Genomic DNA, 20,931 nt, shown 5'->3' with positions numbered 1-20,931 from the left:
TGCTCACAATACAAGTTTCAGACATTGCTTAGAGTAGCATAAGCTAGAAAGGAAGTGAAAGCATAGATTTTTTTTTTTTTTTATGATGATGAGATTAAGTGCTCTCGAAAGAGATGAGTTTTCAGCTCTCTTTTGAATATTGCCAGGGATTCTGCATTCCGGATGAAGGTGGGGATTCATTCCACCAGCATGGAACAGTGAACAAAAATGTTCTCTAGAGAGATTTGTACCTCTCTGTGATGGTACCATGAGCCTTCGCTCATTTAGCAATCACAGGCTTCTGGTAGGGATGTAGACTCGTAAGAGTGAGTGGAAGTAGGAGTGTACTGGTAGATCTGTAAGCAAGCGTCAATGCCTTGAACTTGCGAGCAGCAAATGGTAGCCAGTGCAGAGAGATGAAGAGAGGTGTGACATTGGCCCTTTTGGGCTCATTAAAGACAAGATGTGCTGCAGCGTTCTGAATCTTTTGTAGAGGTTTGATTGCTCATGATAGCAGTCCAGCCAGAAGAGCACTGCAGTAATCAAGCCTAGAAATGACCAAGGCCTGGACGTGAAGTTGTGTTGCATGTTCTGTTAGAAAAGGCCTGATCTTCCTAATGTTGTGTAGTGCAAATCTGCATGACCGAGCTGTCTTTGCAAAGTGGTCCTTGAAGGTCAACGGGTAATCAAAGATTACTCCAAGATTTCTGGCCGACCTTGATGGGGTAATCGATGATGTATCAAGCTGGATGGTGAAAAGGTGCTGTAGAGTCGGATTGGCAGGGAAGACAAGAATGTCTGTCTTTGCCAGGTTGAGCTCCAAGGTGATGTTCTTTCATCCATGCCGAGATGTCTGCCAGACAGCTTGAGATTCATGCAGCTACTGTGGGATCATCTGGATGAAATGAATGGTAGAGCCATGTGTCATCAGCATAGCAATGGTAGGAGAAACCGTGCCTGTATGATGGGACCCAGTAATGTAGTGTATACGGAAAAGAGGAGAGGTCCAAGAACTGAACCCTGAGGAACCCCCGTGATCAGTTGATGTGCTTTGGATAACCTCCCTTCTCCAGGCAACCCTGAAAGACCTACCTGTGAGATAGTATTCAAACCATCACCATTGCAATACATACTACCTTTCGTACTAAGATATTAATTACTTACAAGCTCATTTTAGAAACTTAAACTATGTTTATGAATACATATTATTATGAATGATAAGTCAGTTAGTTGGTAGACCAGTGTGTCAGGTCCAACAGATGTGATTGGTAATATCTACCCATAATATCAACCACCCAGCAGTGAGGTGGAAACAATAATTAAATAAAAATAGAAAAGGAAGCAATTTTGAATGAGCTGTTAATAAACCATAACATGGTGTTATTTCTTTAAGCAAGGCTTCATGGGAAACGCATTTAAAATTCAGTAATCAACTGATATATAAAAGACTCTTTATGAAAATATCAGTGGTGGGCTACAGTATACTAATTACACATGATTTTTGAATTCAAACAAATATACTAAATAACGCTCCCATTTAAAGTAATGCTGGGATTAATCATCATCCGCTGCCAAACCGCTAGACATTCCTGGCTTGAAAACCACAGCGTTTAATATGCAGTGGCCATAGAGTCGCCTGCCAGACACTAGTGTTTGTATCTGACTCAGAGACATACTTCAGCTTTATATGTTTAAAGCGAGGGAAACAGCCGTGTGATCTCAGTAGTGAACTCTTAATCACTGTTACACATCTCTGGTGTATTCTAGTCACGTTAGAGGCCTTAACACATGTGTAAATGTCTGTGTGTGCTAGTCCACCAAATTAGCCCAAAGCGCTATAAGGTTTCCACAAGCCCTGATTAGCCAAGCTTTGATGTAGGCTGAAACTGAGCTCGGGTTTCGGGTCGAAGGCCACGGATTGAACTTGAGCCCTTGATTCAGAGAGCACGGGTCATTGTTGAAGCGTGACCCAGGGGCCAGCATGAACAAGAGATGAAGGGAGGCAGAAAGACTTTTGCTTTTCACTAGCATAGCACTCTGACAACAGAACAAAGCAGAGTTGTAAAAATGTTGAAGGGCTTAAATTTCATGCTGGTTTTGTTTTCCATTCATAAAAGAGGAGGTCAGAGGAGTGGACTATGCATCAGTAAGTTTACATTTGTGTGTGTCTCTGAAAGTGTGGCCGGTAGTTGTAATCTAGCATGCTAACTGCTAACAGAACTATAATCATCTTCTGTTTGTTGGCAAAAAAGCTTTGAGGAATCAATAATTCCATTTAGCAATGGAAAAGAGCTGACAGGCGTAGTATCAAGTGTGTATTTAGATTCGAGTGTTGTACATATAGCTTTTAAATGCTGTTGGTAGCTCTCAGAAAGGATGGTTCCTCTCAGATTTTTGGAAAAAAAAAAAAAAAGTGGATTTTAAAATGAAAAAAAAAAAAAAATATATATATGCTTTTTAATTTTGAAAATCTGGTGCCCCATGATAAGATTAAAATAAAAAAATAAAAAAATAAATAAAATAAAATAAAATAAAATTATAGGGGACCTGTTATGCCCCTTTTCACAAGATGTAATATAAGTCTCTGGTGTCCCCATAATGTATCTGTGAAGTTTCATCTCAAAATACCCCACAGATCATTTATTATAGCTTGTCAAATTTGACCCTATTTGGGTGTGACCAAAAACACGCAGTTTTTTTGTGTCCCTTTAAATGCAAATGAGCTGCTGCTCCCGGACCCCTTTCCAGAAGAGGGCAGAGCTTTAACAACTCGTGCTTCGGTTGCTCAACAACAACAAAACTGGAAAATCTCACGCAGCCAAAATGAGGATTGTCAGTAACGGTGTTCAGCCTTACATTGTTCAAACCGGAGTCGGACACTGATGGAGAGACTCAGGAAGAAGTTACAACTTTTAGAATGAAACTGGACATTTCTGAATGGTTAGTGGATAAATTTATATAGTTGCTGTGGAGTTGATTCAACTCATCGACTAGCATGTGCCGTCATGTTAATCTTTTGTGCAAATCCAGCGTTGAATTGACCCTCGTTTTGAAGCAGTTCAGTGTAAAATGACGGCATGGTAACAACACTCTTCTACAACTCTTCCTCTTCTCTAAATAAGTGGAAACTATGGAAGCCTGTTTCTGCTACTAAATAAAAAATAAAAACAGTAATTGCAACTTTTTATCTCAGAATTCTGACTTTTTTCTCACAGTTGTGAGTTATAAAGTCAGAATTGCGAGATATGAACTCACAATTGCGTGATATAAAGTCACAATTCTGACTTTTTTTCTCGCAATTCTGACTTTATAACTCGCAATTGTGAGAAAAAAAGTCAGAATTGTGACTTTATATCACGCAATTGCGAGTTTATATCTCAGAATTCTGACTTTTTTTCTCGCAATTCTGACTTTTTTCTCACAATTGAGATATAAGCTCACAATTGTGTGAAACTTTTTTTTGTATCAGAGTTTGTATCAGAATTGCGACTATCACGCAATTGTGAGTTTATATCACAGAATTGTGACTTTATAACTCACAATTGTAAGAAAAAAAGTCAGAATTCTGAGATAAGTCGCAATTACTGTTTTTATTTTTTTATCTAGTGGAGGAAACGGGCTTCCATAGGAAACTGGTACAACGTCGTTGCTTGTGAAAACAAAATGGTGGTGCAGTGGGTGGAAACATGCAGATTAAGGGGCGGTAATATTATAATAAGATCCCCTTCCTACATCACTAGGGGAGCGAAATCTGAGCGGCTCGTTTTTTCACATGCTTACAGAGAAAGGCTTGCCAAAACAAAGTTACTGGGTTGTCCTTTTTCACATTTTCTGGGTTGGTAGATGCACTGGGGGACCCGATTCTAGCACTTAAACACGGAAAAAGTCAGATTTTGTCCCCTTTAAGATAAGTGAATTTGAAATTTAACTTAAGTTATTTGAATAATAATAGTAATATTAATAAATTATAATAATAATACATTTCAGTTTGATAATTATGTATAAAAAAAAAAAAAAATAAATAAAAAATAATAATATAAACAAATGCTCTTGGTGGTTGCTTTCTATCCAAAGGTATTCTTTTAGTTATATGACGTGTATGGAAAAATCCCCATGAACTTTTCCTGTCTTAGACTCATTTAGTGTACTGAATGATATCTTTTTCCACACAAACACACTCACACTCACTTACAGATATACAATCAAATCCTTATATGCTCTCACAGATATCAACTCCCCCAACACCATCCACCCCCTCCTTTGAGCGACCAAAGTAAACATACTTAGCAGGCTGCAATCTATTAGTCTTGACAGTGGTTTTAAGAGCCTTGGCACTTGGAAAATTCCCTTGATCAATACAGTAGGCTACTAAAATGCACTTCTAAACTATTTTAGGGAAAGTATGTGGTTATTAAGTGTGTTTCTTTTTGCCTCTTCCCTCACTTTCCCATGAAGATCTTTCTTTACACTTGGATTAAGGTTGAGCTGTTTTACAACCACAAGTCAAACAAATGTTACTAAACCTCAACTGTTTTTCTGGTTGTAGGCGTTACAGCTCCAGGCTTGCAATACACCACTTTTTTTTTAGTTTTATCTTTGGTTTTGTTCAGACAGGCAGATAAAATCAGATTTTTGGCATGTCCTACACAAATCTGTTGTTTGTAGCATACAAAAAAAACATGATTTTTTTCCCTGTTTGTTTTTTTTCTTTTCCAATTATAACTAGAGCAACCAATGTAAATATAAAAGCCAGAAATATTATATATGTAAGTACGTAAATACGAATATTTGGCCAACGTATTGCAACTGTACTGCCATTTTGACCATTTTAACGCATGTCTTGTGGGGGTACAAACCTCTGTACTCAAGGGGGCGATAGAGTTCCCTTCAAATGTTTACGTCATTTCACCAAACATGTTATTTCTGACAAAGCTAGCTATAAACATCAATTTTAACCCTGTAGAAGAAGACGCTATACTTTACCCTGATGTCCGCTACCGCTCTATAGCACCCATTGTGGCAACACTGAGAATACTATGCAAAACATCTGACAAACAAATAATAATTTGATACGGTGTCTTTTTGTATCTTCCCTCAAGATTTAAATTTAGCTTCTGTAAATTTAGCTTTGCCTTCAGATGTTTAACACTTGAAAGCTGACTTTAGAATTTTAATTGTATTTTCTTTTGAACCAAAATGGCTCCCATCAAGTTGTCATCTGCAAAGTTGATCTGTTTGTTGTGGTTGAGCGCGTCTGTAGGTCTCAGGAGATTAGTTTCTCTGTTGCGCATATCTTGTGTGTTTAATGAGCTTCACGCTCCTCTCAGAACGTCTCATTTGCATGTCTTGCCGGGCTGACAGACTCTCGGCGGGATGACTTTGTTTTTTTATTTGACGTCATTGTGTTCCTGCTGTGCATCGAGCGCTCTGGGGACAAACTTTCACATTGGTATCTTCTCTAAATCGGATGTGAGGCTCACTTTCTCTAAGGGGATGGATGACTGTGGAGGCGTTCCGAAACACCAGCAGTACTAGCTGGAGGTATCCTCATCTTCTAGGTTTCACTTTTAGGATTTGGGAATGGGATGCTGGACCTGTATCAGTGCCTGCTGATGATACTTCATGATCCAGGCTGACTGGGATGCTAAATACAGCTAACTGATTATGGTACAACTGAACAGTGATAATACCAGTAACAGTTTTTAGAACCCAAAACACTTAAATATTGGATGATGATGATGATGATTAATAATAATAATTATAAATTGAATATTAGTATATTAGCATACAATATTTAAGGGCCTGAGCACCAATGGTGTGAGGACCCTATTGTAATTGCTCGGTCAATTCTTCTTCTTCTCCAAAATTAATCACATTTTTGAGGGCCTAAACATGCTCGAAAACTCATGAAACTTTGCACACGCGTCAGAAGTGGTTTCAGAATTAGGTGTGGCAAAATGGCTCGATAGCACCACCTAGAAAATTTCAATTAAAGCACCCTTCATGCTACTTTTCACGTACAAGTATGAAATTTGGTATACACATGTAATAGCCCAATACCTACAAAAAAGTCCCTGGGTGCAAAATCTGAAAACCCAACAGGAAGTGAGATATTCCCATCAATATTTTTACTCAAAGTTGAACATTTTATGTGTGTGTAGCAAGTCAGTTGTGTAAAACAAGTTGGGCCACAGTGCACTAAATCTGCTAGTGTTTGTAAAGAAGGGCTTGTGCAATAACAAAGCGCAGCTTTCACCGAGATGGCCCGTGTCTTTCAGCAGCCTGTCATATCAAAGAATTCACGCTGAGAATGAGATACAGCTGCTGAAGTCATCTTGTTTTCAGCAGCTCATTGCCTCTCCCTGCAGACATGAATGTGTTGTTTGTATGTGTGCGAGCTTCTTGACAAAATCTTCACATGAGGACAGATATGGGCTGTTTACTGGACCCAGAGCAAGAATATGTTACGCAATAATAATTCTGAGTTTTGACAAGTCTCAACCTCTGAAAGGTGAAGTAAGTTGACGTTTTAAAAATGCATGCTCCCATTGAAAACAATTGTAAAAATACGCTAGCCTCTGGTAAAAATGCTTACGTGTTCATCTAAATGAGGGCATAGTGTCTATACATAAAAACAATATTATATAGTATTACTACAGATTTATTCTAATCCACACCCTAATGATAAAAGAAAATTTTACATTTTTAGAACTGAAAGACTTTTTTTTTTTTTTTTTTTTCCCCTATATGAGGGTGTCCCTACATGAGATTTAGCTCACTTTTGAGGACAAATCTGGAATTTTTTTTTTTTTTTTTTTTTTTTTTTTTTCCAAATCAGGGCAATTTCTATTTACACATTTTAAATACCAAATCTGAAATAAATGAATGCTTTCAGTATCATAAAGAGCATACAAAAGGCCATTGTAGTTGCTTACAACAAATAATACAATGAAAAATGGTTACGATATTACTAACAACAAAGGATTGTAAAGTACATGCTCTTTTCTTCTGCAATCCCCAGGCCGTTCCTCCTCCTCCCTCCGCTGATGGAGTGGATGCGTGTGGCCATCGTTCACGCGGAGCATCGCCGCAGCTTATTGGTGGACAGCGATGATGTCAGACAGACAGCACGGCTACTCCTGCCTGGGCTAGACTGTGAGCCTAGACTGCTAAAGTAAGTCATTAAAATCATAAAAAAATAAAGAGTGAAGACAAATGAGTGAATTAAATCCTAGACTTGCATTGAGGAACATTAGCCAAATCTAGAGACCAGAATAACAGAGACAATCAGCAAAAACTCCCTAGAAGCCACACCATAGCAATGCATGAAAAACACTCTGAACACCCTAGCAACATTCTAAATACCTTAGCTACTGTAAGGTATTGTGTTTTTATATATATATATATATATATATATATATATTTAGAATAATTTGCACTGATGATTCATGTAAAGCAAGGGGCATCCAATTTCATGCTGATTTTAAAGGTGCTTTGTCAAATTCTCCAATTGTGGTGACCTTGTTTTCCGAGTATATATTTTATTGCACCAAATGTTTCTATCACAACCTTGCAAGACTAATTAAATCTATTTTTTTTTAAAATGTCAACAGACTTTTAAACACTGAAAAACACAGTCAGGCACTTAAAGTGTCGCAGAGCTGAAGGTATTAGACATGATCTCATGCTGCCTCCTTATATGTGACTTTCCATCGGACTGTATTAAAGCATTGGCAAAAAGCTGCAGCAAAGCCTCAGATTTTTACTGATCCTCATGCTGATGTCAAGGCTTATTCTTAATGATTTGAAAACAGTGCAGGAAAATACAGCACTCCACCCATGAAAGCATTATTCCTTTCCTCATTCATTCACTCACTCTCACATTCATTTGTCCATTCATTCACTCACTCACTCACTCACTCACTTACTCATTTATTCACTCACTCACACATTCATTCACTTATTTATTCACTCACTTACTCATTGATTCACTCACTCACTCATTCATTCACTCTCACTTATTCCACTCACACATTCATTCACTTATTTATTCACACTCACTCATTAATTCATTCCACTTAATCATTCATGCACTCACTCATTCCACTCACTCATTCATTCCACTCACACACACATTCATTCACTTATTTATTCACTCACTCACTTACTTGCTCATTTATTCACTCACTCATACATTCATTCACTTATTCACTCTCACTCATTCTTTTATTCACTCACTCAATCATTCCGCTCACTCATTCACTCAATCATTCATTCACTCACTCACTCATTCCACTCATTCACTTATTTATTCACACACTCACTCACTAATTCATTCCACTTAATCATTCATGCACTCACTCATTCCACTCACTCTCACTCACTCACTCACTCACTCACACATTCATTCACTTATTCACTCATTCACTCACACATTCATTCACTTATTCACTCACTCTTTTATTCACTCACTTATTTATTCACACTCACTCATTAATTCATTCCACTTAATCATTCATGCACTCATTCATTCCACTCACTCTTAATCACTCATTCATTCCACTCACTCTCACATTCATTCACTTATTTGTTCACTCACCCACTCATTTATTGATTCACTTACTCACTCGCTCATTCCACTCACTCATTCACTTACTCATTTATTCATTCACTCGCTCATTCCATTCACTCGCTCATTCCATTGACTCGCTCACTCCACTCACTCTCAATCAGTCATTGACTTATTTATTCATTCACTCACTCATTTATTCACTCAATTACTCACTCACTCCACTCAAACATTCTTCTCACTCACTCATTACTCACTCAATAATTCATGCACTCACTCATTCCACTCACTCAATTCACTCTCAATCACTCATTTTTTCATGCACTCACTCTTAATCACTCATTGATTTAACTCACTCTCATTCCACTCTTACTCACATTCATTCACTTATTCACTCACTCTCTCACTTAATCATTCGTGCACTCACTCACTCATTCATTCCACTCACTCTTAATCAGTCATTCCACTCACTCTCATTCCATTCACTCTTACTCACACATTCATTCACTTATTTGTTCACTCACTCCTCGCTCATTCATTCATTCCCCTCACTCACTCATTCCCTTATTTATTCAGTCACTCACACTCACTCCACTCATTCATTCCACTTACTCACACATTCATTCACTTATTTGTTCACTCACTTAACATTCATGCACTCACTCATTCCACTCACTTTTATTCCATTTACTTTTACTCATACATTCATTCAATTTGTTCACTCACTCATTCCACTTGCTCATTCATTCCCTTATTTATTCACTCACTCATACATTCATTCACTTATTTGTTTACTCACACTCATTTACTCAATCACTCATTCATTTCACTCACTGTCCTCCTTTTCGTTTATGCGTGTTTTCTAACTCTTCTGTCTTTTGTAGGCCTGAGTGCTGTTTTAGTTCCTTCAGGCGGCTGGATGCCAAAGCCGCTACAGATAAGTTCCAGCTGGACCTGGGCTTTCGCATGCTCAACTGCGGCCGCACCGATCTGATTGGCCAGGCCATCGAGCTGCTGGGGCCAGATGGTGTCAACAGCATGGATGACCAGGTACCGTAAGATCAGAACTGCAAGCCGTTAACACTACCTGTCAGCACCTAAGACCAAACTATATATCACTCTGTTACACTGATATCATGTTTTGGATCCAGATGTCAAACTCTGCTCTCTCTGCATCTGTGGCAGGGTATGACCCCGCTGATGTACGCCTGCTCAGCTGGAGACGAAGCTTTAGTCCAGATGCTGATTGATGCTGGAGCCAATCTGGATGTAGCAGTATGTACCACGAGTTACTATATTAGTCAGTCACTATTTTTGGATGTTAAGGCCTGTTTATACCAAGTTAAATTGGATTAAATGTTGATAAAATATTGACCAAAAAAAAAAAAAAAAAAAATTGCCAAAATTTCAGCATTCTTTGAAAAAAGAAAAAAAAAATTGGGTATTTAAATGTATTTTTTGCAATTTGAGATTTCGCAAGAGATCAACCAAGCCTCAGAACAAAAACAAAAAAAACTTTTTAAAATCATTTAATCTTTCAAAAATGTTTTGATAACCTGTTCTGATGCAGATGTTTCAAAAAAAAAAACAAGGCAGCTGAACAATTATTAATAATAATTAAAAAAAAAAACTAGCCTATGATTAGTCAGACTGTTTCATTAGAACGTTGATAATGTTTTTTTTGTAAAGAAATGGAAAACGGCTCCGTATGACAGTCTTTTGTGTTCAGGTACCCGTTTGCTCTCCCAAACATCCTTCAGTCCACCAAGACAGCCGCCACTGGGTGGCGCTCACATTCGCTGTGTTACATGGACATATATCAGTAGTGCAGGTAAAGAGCTGCTTGTTTTATGTATTTATTTCTTTGCCTAAACCAGTTAAGTGTAAACCCCACAGCCAGTTCTAAAGATTTCATTGGTCATGCTAGTCACAAAACTGAAACAAATACTAACCCTAACCTTAGTATAGCACTGAGTGTCGCAAATAGATCCATCCATATTTTTGACTGAAGTCTTCTTTACAAGCAATGATTCATTAGTCACATGATTGAGTTGATTGGCTGCAGGCCAGGGTTTTGCACTTAACTAGTGCTGGAAAACATCACATTGCTTTACTACTTTTTTTTTGCACAATTGGTTATGAGGAAGATATGATACTACTGACATCCATATGTCTTACAAAGAAGTATACTAAAAATTAATTTTAAGTAAATATTTTCCAAGTATACTTTGTGTATCAAGTATAGCCTACTAAAATCAATGAACTAGTAATATACTTGCAAGTGTAGTATTTCAATACTTATTGGAGCTAAACCCATTTCTTTGCTTATAAAAGTATACTTTTAAGGGTACTTAGATGTAAAGTAGTTGTGTACTGTTTTTTACTGGTATTACACTTGTTTTTCTTTTGTACTGCAACTATACTGTGAACTTATAAGTGTTATTTTATTAGTTATAGACTTCTTGCCCACTTTGTTTATGAAAGTACAAGTATACACTCAAACTACAAATTTAGATAGTTTATATACTGCAAGTACACTTGAAAGTTTTCTTAAAGTGAACTCTAAGTTAACTTCTACTGTGTATTTTTCAGTAGAAGCCAAGCATACTAAAGTATAATTTTGTTAAGTGTATCTCTGATAAGTACATAAAGAAGTATATTCAAGTGTAATAAAGTATACATACTTTAGACTAAAGATAAGAGAGTCTACTTTTTATGTAAGGCATGTAACATTATTCAAGTTGTAGGTTTCATCCTCATGTTTATAGTCAGCAGTAGTTTTTGCTATTACTTTCTTAACATACATGCTTGTCTGTATCTTCAGCTTCTATTAGATGCCGGGGCAAATGTGGAAGGAGCAGCCGTCCGTAACGGACAGGAGAGCAATGTCGAGACGCCTCTCCAGCTGGCATCTGCAGCAGGTGTGTGTAGCACAACTCCCTCACTCAAATCAGCCTCTCCCAACTTCCACCAGCTCAGATTTACAGCCTGCCAGGGAAGGCTAGTCACTCCCATCCCAAACAGGAATCCCTAAAAATATGGCCATGTGTTGGCAGACCAGAGCCAAACTGTGGAGGCCACAAACTGTATGAGAGTTGACAGAATTGGGTCAGGAAGATGGTGTTTTGCCACAGTTCAGATTGTTTGGTTTTTTAAAACCTTTTATAGGTGTGGGGACATTCAACAAGAGGTTCTGTAACATTCAAAGGAGTCGTATTTTGATTAACCTTTAGTATGTAAAAGGTTTGGTATACTTTACCACCATCTATCCTACAGTATCTAACCTACTCTCTGTCCTACTTTATCCTTAATACCTCACTGTGATTAGTCAAGCCAAGTTTCTGAACTTCAATAGGCAATTTTTATTGTAAATGTGGGCGGTAATGTTAATATTTCACTTTCACTTTCTGGTGTCAGAAATCTTAATAGAGTTGTCGATTTTGGACAAGGAAGATGATGTGAGTTTTAAAAGTACAGTATGTTTTCATAGTACATCAAGCTCTTTTATCTCCAAAGATCAAGGAAAAGTTGATTCCTCAAGACATGACCCTTCCAAGATCATTACAATAATGATCATGAATTGTGTTCTTTTCTTTTTATTGTGGTTCTCTCTCATTTATTCTACACATCTCTGCAATCTCACCATCTGTTTCTCCTTTACTTCTCCTCTGGTCACTCTCCTGCTTTCGCAATCTCTCAGGGAATTACGAGATGGTTAGTTTACTGCTGGCGCGGGGTGCAGATCCCCTGCTGAGGTCCCAGGACGGTAACACACTGACATCATCGCTCTATGAGGACATGAACTGCTTCAGTCATGCTGCCGCCCATGGCCATAGGTAATACCTCCCATCATCCTGGAACAGATCATACTAACACAGCTCAAGTACACACTCGCCCCTCGGCAACTCTGAATATGATCACTTATGACAACAAATACACAGCTGCATTACCTCATAATGAGTTCATATTTAGCAAATATGTAGGTTATGACACTGCACATCTACAGAATATCAATCTGTCAATATCCAATCATTCATCTATTTATCTATCCATCCATCCAACCAACCATTTAGCCAATCATTCATCATATATCAAGACAACCATCTACCTACTAGGGCTGCACGATTAATCGTATTTTAATCGCGATAACGATATCTGCTTCTCTCAATTAATTACAAATAATCGTCACGATATTGACCCGCTCATTATTGATCCTGAAAACGTGTTTTTTCTTTGGACTATGCTTGTGGTTGCCAGATGCAAAGAGCGTAAATCCTCCAAATAGAGCTTTTCCCTTAAAAAGATATACTGTCTTCCCGGTGTTTTACTTAATCTGTGCAATCTGGCAACTCTGTGCACGCGCTCCCTCTAAATGCGGAAGCAGCGCTGATGATCTGAAAACAAACGTGTGCTGTAGTTTAGCGATCTCCACAGCGAAATTCTGCTTCAATGAAAGTGTCATACAGCCAGTCTTTGTTTCTTCACAAGCCACTCGTACTATTTGTGTGACTAAATCTGCCATGATCAAACCTTCAGCGATGAATTCCAACAAATGCAACATGGATCTCCACCTTACTGTTTGCATTATGAACTTTTGCAACCTATGTGACAATTCAATCGGAAAAATGAACATAGTATTTGTATTGATTTACCATCTAACAAAGTTATCATAGTTGGTTAAATGAAGCCACCTACAGGCTTTTTGGGTGAAGTGTAGGTTGGAAAAGAACGTGCAAAATAGCCATAACTACATTACCCTTTTTTAATAGAATAATCGTGATAAATAATCGTGATTATAATTGAGCAAAATAATCGTGATTATCAGTTTAACCATTATCGTGCAGCCCTACCTCTCCATCTATCTATCCAATCATTCATCAGCTATTTAGCCATCAATCTTGTGTCCAAGCATTCATGATCGCTCCAACTATCTGTATACCCATTATCTACCTGCTGTGTATCAAAACATCTTTCCAATCATTTATTTTCTACCTAGCCAGCTATCTTCCTATCCAACTATCGTCCTGTATAATCATTCACCAGCTATCCATCCATCTAGGTTTTTATCAATCTATCCATAAGCCCAAACATTCATTATCTATCCTGACAACCATTTATCTACCCATCTATCAGTCTGTCTACCATCTATCCAGCAATGAACTAATTGAGAACTATGTTCCCCAGGAATGTTTTAAGGAAGCTCCTCTCTCAGCCTCAGAAGGTGAGGGAAGATGTGCTTTCGCTGGAGGAGATCCTGGCAGAGGGTGTGGAGGGCGAGACGCGGGCGTCTGGCCGGAACGGACATTCTCTACCCCCTCCTCCATCCCCTAACCTCAGCCTGGTGTCAGAAGATGCCCTGCCCAAGCTGTGTAAGGCCCGTATGAAAGCTCTGCAGGAGGCGTCATTCTACAGTGCAGAGCACGGTTACCTGGATGTCACCATGGAGCTCAGATCACTGGGTAAGATAGACACATATCTAACAACAGTAACAAATTATTTACAGAGAATACATTACACATACAGTAGTATAGATATAGTAACACTTTCATAAATTCATTATCAAATATAGGTTTTCTGTGATAGTTACAAAAAGCTGAGCTATCTAGCAAGCATCTGATTATTTGTAAACAATCCTGCAGGAGTGCCGTGGAAGCTTCATGTATGGTTGGAGTCACTGCGCAGTGCTCAGCAAAAGTCCAGAGCTGGAGTCACGCTCTCCCTTTTGCGTGACTTCACTTCCATCAGAGAGGAGGACTACTGTGAGGAACTGGTCTGCGTTGGTTTTCCTCTGATGTTTAACATCCTGAAAAATAGCAAGGTAAAGTCTAACGTAACAATGACAAAAAAAAAAAAAAAAAAAGAACAATTTGAGAACCTTAAGACCATTATCAATGGATGGTGAACCATTAAAAATGTAACTAGACTGTGAATTAAAACACGACACGACACGACAGCTCATTGTAGTTTAAATTCTTCTGATTTTGAGGCTCTGAAACGGACATGCATTATGTTCTAAAAAACTTTGCGGCAAAAATTTAGACTTGGTGCTAAGAGGCCTTTAAATAATTCTTATGCTGCATCTGAAATCGCATACTTCCTCACTATATAGTAGGTGAAAACAGTATGTGACAAAAGAATGTCTGAACTCACAGTACTCATAAAAGAGTAGGCAAAAAGTACCCAGATGACCTTCTTCCGGCGAGATTCTGAAATGTGCATACAATGGACATTTTACTATCCCACAAGAGAGTATTTGTTGATGGCAGTGAAGCGACACAACCGACGCTGGTAGGTCACATGATAATGACATCATGGCGAATGTAGTATGTCCGGTTTACATTCATACTACACACACTCATGCTATATAGAATGCACTTGTGATGCAATTACTTATTCAAAATAAGTACTTACTCAAGACAGTATGTGATTTCGGACACAGCCATAAACAGTAGGTGAAAAGTCCCCGGATGACCTACTGCAGGGGTGCCCAACCCTGTTCCTGGAAATCCACACCCGTCTGTAATTATCAAGTGCTCCTGAAGATCTTAATTAGCTGATTCAGGTGTGTTTTATCAGGGTTGGAGCTAACCTTTGCAGGTAGGTAGATCTCCAAGAACAGGGTTGGGCACCCCGACCTATACTTCCAGCGAGATTCTGACACTTTTCAATGGAAATTTTACTATCCCTCGAGGCCATGGGAGGGGATTTATGAATGGAAGTGAATCGACGCAACTGACGCTGGTAGGTCACGTGACAGTAACAACATGGCGGATGTAGCACATCGGAATTTCATTCATACTACCCATATTCATACTCCATATAGTGTACTTTAACGGCCGCAAAGTAAATTCAAATGTAGTACCTACTCAGTACATGATTTCTGACGCATCATTAGTGTCTAGTTAAAACTACTTTGACTAATTATTTCTTTTTCTCTATAGAACGAGGCAATACTCCAACAGCTGGGCATCATTTTTAGTCACTGTTATGGTCCTGCTCCACTTCCTCCTATCCAGGAAAAGAAGGCTGCGCTCTCCGCTCAACTTGGTAATTTACGCCATCTTAGTACAGTTATATTTATGAATTAGCAGCACTGACCATTGGATCCACCATATTAAATTACCCAACATTGATTTAAAATGCAAAAACTAAAGTGTGTTTGTCATTGATTCTGGTGATTTCGCTTTCATTTACATGGTAGCACACATTGTAGTTAGTAATTTTTTTTTATATTTTGCAGATTGTTTCATTTGGATTCTTTCTGTAAATGATTAGTTTGTTAAAATCTTGAGCAAGTCTGATTTCTCACTTTCCGCAGACCCTCACTTCCTGAACAACCCAGAGATGTCTGACGTGACGTTCCTAGTGGAGGGCAAACCTTTCTATGCTCACGGGGTTCTGCTGCTCACAGCGTCCGATAGGTGAGCCCGTTATCTTATAACACAGAACACTGAAGTAGATTATATTTTGAAACAACTGAACCGTTATAAATAAAGGCTGTTTGCTCTGGGATCAGGTTCAAAACTCTGTTGGCACTGAACGGGTCGGACAGCACTCATCCACGCAAAGACATTGAGATCAGTAACGTCAAGTACAACATCTTCCAGGTAACATCAGATGAACCCTTGTTCAGTGGGCCGTGTGACAACAGGGTGTTCCAAGATGTTATGTTATTATGTAATCACAGTCTTATTGTGTTTATCCAGATGATGATGTCATACCTGTACTGCGGGGGGACAGAGTCTCTGAAGATGGGCGTCTCAAAGTTACTGGAGGTAAGACAAACAAAATATCGTCCACCCCAGCAAAGTACGGCCTTTGCCAATGAAACTAGAAAGAAATATTCTTCATGCAGTGGAACCTCTTGAGTATACCTGCAATAATTTAAGATGAAACTTTATCTTTTCAAATTCGTTGAGATTCTTCTTGGCAAGTAAAATATTTTTGTAGATTAATAAGACATTGTTCACCCTTCTTTCCCTTCTCTAGTTACTGTCAGCAGCCAGTTTGTTCCAGCTGGGGGCGCTACAGAGGCACTGTGAAATTCTCTGCGCTCAGAGCATTGACCTTGACAATGCTGTGAACATCTACCAAACTGCTAAGGTAAAAATATAGAATTGTATAATTATAAACAAACACATGCCATAAAAAAAAAGAAAAGAATTGGAATAGTGTTGAATGTAAAATAATAGTAACTGACAAAACACATTTCCTTTGTCACGAGTAAAAAGTATTTTGGTGGTATCATGATAATCTAAAAAAATGAACTACACCAAGGTCCCACAAGTTCAACATCACCACCTTTAAGCTCCCGATAACACTTTCATTTTTTTTTTTTATCCAAAAGCATTTTCCCAGAATGTATAACAAGGCTGTAAAAGCCAACTGTGCTTACCTGTTCGGCGTGATGTGTCCCTGACAGCCTCTGTAGTCCCATTTAGCCACTTGTTAGCAACCAACTTTTTCAAGACACGTAACAGCTTAAAAAAAAAATCACGAGTGGGGTAATACTGATGTATTTAATGTCTTGAGCTTGTGTTCACCACAGACCTTATTTCAGCCATTTAACCAAAATCCTATTCAAAAATTTGACATTGGGACAATGGAACCGGAAGTGCTAAAATGCTAACTTGTTTCCACGTTTTGGCCTACAAAGTGATGTCGCATTATATATATATACATACACACATATATATATATATATATATATAAAGACAAAATTATGGTACATTTTGCTAATATTTACTTTGAAAATGTTTTACAGGATATGAACAATTTAATAATTGTCTCTCTATGCCTAATTTTTTCCCAGGCTCATGGTGCGGTGGAGCTCTGTACATACTGTGAAGGTTTCTTCCTGCAGAACATGGCAGGTCTATTGGAGAGGGAAGCCTTCCGGGCGCTGATCCTGGGGTCCGGGACACGAAGCGGGTCTGGAAAAGACTCTCTTCTGGAAGAGCTTGAGGCAACGTTAACACGCAGACTACGCTCACTGCTAGTGACTTCTCGTGTGTGAAAGGAAAAGATGGAAAAATAGAAGGAAATACACAAAGAAGAAAGGACATGAATGTGTAGATGTTAAGACAATATGGAAAGACTGAGGAAATGTGAAAAGGAAATGCTGTTGAAAAAAAAAAAAAAAGACGGACTGACTGAAGTTGAGCTTTTTGGACAGTTTCATGAATTCTAAAAATCATTTAATGGACACAAGCTTGACATTAAATGCTGCAGCATTTGTGTGGCTATAGCTATCGAACTAAAGTATGTTAAGATTGTGTTAATTTGTGGACAACAGTTTTCCCACACTTAAACATGCCATTTTGTACAGAGTTTGGCTAAAGTGGGAGGCTAGAGCATATCTTTTTCCCTTCATAATTGTTTTATTTTAAGCTATTATAGATGAATCTTGTAATGGAGAAAAACAAGGACATGTTCTATTTAAAGATGTGAGATTATTTAATTTGCTATTTTATCTTGTTTCACGCCAAGCAAATAAAGTTATATATAAACAAAACTTCTAAAATTTTGTCTAAAATTTTATCCAAACAGCACCAGTAGACCACAATTAAGTATGCAAATTATATATATATATACACACACACACACACACGTATTTATGCAGTCTAAATGTATTTAACAACAGTCAAAATCTACCTACAAAATATGTAAATGAAGTATTGTGTGTTAAGCTGGAGCTGAAATAAATGCAGAAATGTATGAGAACAGTACAAAAAACTATGAAGGGAGATTTAGCAATGCTTTAAAGTTTAATTTAAAAATGAGTCTGTGCTGCCACCTTCTGGTTATTGAGCGCACTGCATGCTGTTAAACTGCTTTCTGATACATAAGTGTGCAATTAATGAAAAAGAAAATAAACACCACCAAGTTGTGATGAAAATACACAAAAACATTGTTTTCCAAATTGCAGAATTCACAAACTCCTAATAAGGGAATAAAACTGCAGGGGTGTGTGAGACTGTCACATAAATGGTGCACTCACTAATTTAATAAGTACCACACAATGAAATAAACATTACCTTTTATGTTCACTCACATGAAGAGATGTAGACTCCAGCCTTATAAGTAGCCTCATAAACAATTATTTATAGCCTACTACACAGAGCGGGTCTTCTCATGAGATCACATATTTCTAGTAAATGAAAACATTTATACTGATGCAGCATCACGAGAAATCCAACACAACTGTCATCCTAATGCAGCAAACAAAATAATACTACAAAATAATAGCTTTAAGTAGACCATTTTTAACATAAAATTAAGTCAAAATAGAACCTAAAATCTGATACAAAAGTTAGTCATTAAAGATAGGATGGCAATGTTTTTCATAAACACTTCTTGTTATACTGGTTAAAACTCTCTTCATATTCTGATAGCAATCAATAATAGAAGTGGTCTAAATGAACATATATCTTCTGTGGAAGTCTCAGGACCAAAAAAAGGTCATCCAATCATTGCATTCAGTCCAAATGCAATGATAGGATGTCTTACCTACCTGTCAAGCTATGTATTTGCATACCTCGGCGCACCTGCTCACGCAGACATAACACGTCATCAACGCTTTCCGTAACCGTGTGTTCACACCGCTGCCAGTGAGAGCGTCAAGGAGAGTTGAAGTCAGGTCAACTTTATGGTAATGAGCTTTGACACGGTTCAGCGGCAACCAATCGGAACGTAGAGGTCCTCGCTTGAGAGGATTCCGATTGGTTGCCACAACTTGTCATTTACTTTGACCCTCCTGCCGGCGGCGGTGTGAACGCACAGTAAGGCTATGCAGAGATGTAGACAGTCACCGAGCGCTGCAAACAAACAGCAGCCACCTTTTACAGTTCCTCCTGAACCAAAACAACAAGCTTATGCTACATTCATGCCATGTCATAATTACAAGATGAGGTAATTTAATGCAGTCTCGTGGAGCTTTGCAGACTCTGCTCTGAAGGGAGGGTGGGATCTTATGCTTTTAAAGTTAGCTTGCTATTGCTAGCCTCTCCGAAATTGCCTAAGCCTAACTTTAAATGTAATATGTTTGTCAAAAGCTTAGAACACAATTTATTATACAGGTTCAGCAGGCAAAAAGGTAAAACCCCAGAAAACCCAGCATTAAACAAATTTTCAAGTTTGTATCAATTAAGCTTCCTAGATTAAAAGATAAAAAACCTCTTAACTTTAAGAGTTTGCACAAGTTTTTGTCTACTCTCGCCTTGACTACCGCAATTCATTATATATACAGCTACAACTGGTACAAAATGCTGCTGCTAGACTTTTTACAGGCACTCAGAAATATGATCACATTACTTCTGTTTTAATGCCCTTGCATTGGTTGCCAGTACATGCTTCCCTTCATAACTGATTTAAAAAAAAAATTGATTTGTTTTTAAAGCTTTGAACAGATTGGCACCAACTTATCTTTCTAACTTTTTACTTTTAACTCGCAGTCTAGACATTTGAAATCCTCTGCCCATAAACTTTTGAAGGTCCCAATGTCAATGTTAAAATCAAGGGTGTGCCTTTGCAGGACCAAAACTATGGAACAGCCTGTCAAACCATTTAAGATTTAGCCTATTGAGAAACAGAGGCGGAATTTAAATCTAATCTTAAAACTTACTTATTTGAATTATTGAATTTCTGATTATTTAAATGTTCTTAATACGTTGTGACGTGTTTTTATTTTGATGATTATGTACAGCACAATGGTCAACTAGTGTTTTAAGCCCGGGATACACTTCACGATTTTTGGCTGTCCCAGACGAAAGATTGCCATCGTGAAACAATCAAGTCAAGTCACCTTTATTTATATAGCGCTTTTTACAATGTAGATTGTGTCAAAGCAGCTTTACATTGATAACTGGTACATTGTTTGGCTGCACAGCAGCTCTTAAAGAATAGTGTCAATGCAGGCAGATCAAAGCACTGTTGAATATCAAATGTCAAGTGTCCCCAACTAAGCAAGCCAGAGGCGACAGCGGCAAGGAACCCAAACTCCATCAGGTGACATTAGGTGGCAGACAAGTGGCAAATTGGTGTTAAAATGGAGAAAAAAACCTTGGGAGAAACCAGGCTTAGTCGGGGTGCCAGTTCTCCTCTGGCCAACAGTGCTTTGTTACAATTCAGGTTGCTATCATAAGTCCAATAGGATCGCAACATTAAAAGTATTTATTTCAGTTCCATCCAATTGAGGATCGTATTGAGGATCACGCCGGTATGGACGGTTGTTGAGGAACTGTCGTGGCTGTCGTGTCGATGAGGCCCTCACAGTGGATGATCTAGTTGACTCAATCTCTGCTGATACGTCAGGGCTGCGTTGTGGTCGTGTCAAGGTGCAGGTCCTTGGTCTCACCTGGATACGGCCCGGATCCGGTTGACTA

The 20,931-nt window shown here is 38.3% G+C and overlaps 1 protein-coding gene across 1 annotated transcript in view; it reads left to right on the top strand.

Annotated features, from left to right (window-relative positions):
• abtb2b (ankyrin repeat and BTB (POZ) domain containing 2b) overlaps positions 1 to 18,062 on the top strand; it is a 58,050-nt gene extending 39,988 nt beyond the window's left edge. The window contains exons 4-17 of the mRNA XM_051883871.1: positions 7,001 to 7,153; positions 9,433 to 9,598; positions 9,734 to 9,823; positions 10,278 to 10,379; positions 11,373 to 11,469; positions 12,249 to 12,384; positions 13,733 to 14,007; positions 14,188 to 14,366; positions 15,490 to 15,595; positions 15,867 to 15,969; positions 16,065 to 16,155; positions 16,255 to 16,323; positions 16,538 to 16,651; positions 17,361 to 18,062. Coding sequence (XP_051739831.1) covers positions 7,001 to 7,153; positions 9,433 to 9,598; positions 9,734 to 9,823; positions 10,278 to 10,379; positions 11,373 to 11,469; positions 12,249 to 12,384; positions 13,733 to 14,007; positions 14,188 to 14,366; positions 15,490 to 15,595; positions 15,867 to 15,969; positions 16,065 to 16,155; positions 16,255 to 16,323; positions 16,538 to 16,651; positions 17,361 to 17,564 — 1,885 coding nt within the window. The 3' untranslated portion in view covers positions 17,565 to 18,062. The remainder of the gene's footprint in view (positions 1 to 7,000; positions 7,154 to 9,432; positions 9,599 to 9,733; positions 9,824 to 10,277; positions 10,380 to 11,372; positions 11,470 to 12,248; positions 12,385 to 13,732; positions 14,008 to 14,187; positions 14,367 to 15,489; positions 15,596 to 15,866; positions 15,970 to 16,064; positions 16,156 to 16,254; positions 16,324 to 16,537; positions 16,652 to 17,360) is intronic.
• Positions 18,063 to 20,931: the final 2,869 nt, after the last annotated feature.

The sequence above is a fragment of the Ctenopharyngodon idella genome, chromosome 24 (genome assembly GCF_019924925.1).
Source record: "Ctenopharyngodon idella isolate HZGC_01 chromosome 24, HZGC01, whole genome shotgun sequence".
Taxonomy (NCBI): Eukaryota; Metazoa; Chordata; class Actinopteri; order Cypriniformes; family Xenocyprididae; genus Ctenopharyngodon; species Ctenopharyngodon idella.
This window is presented reverse-complemented; position numbering and strand designations above follow the sequence as displayed.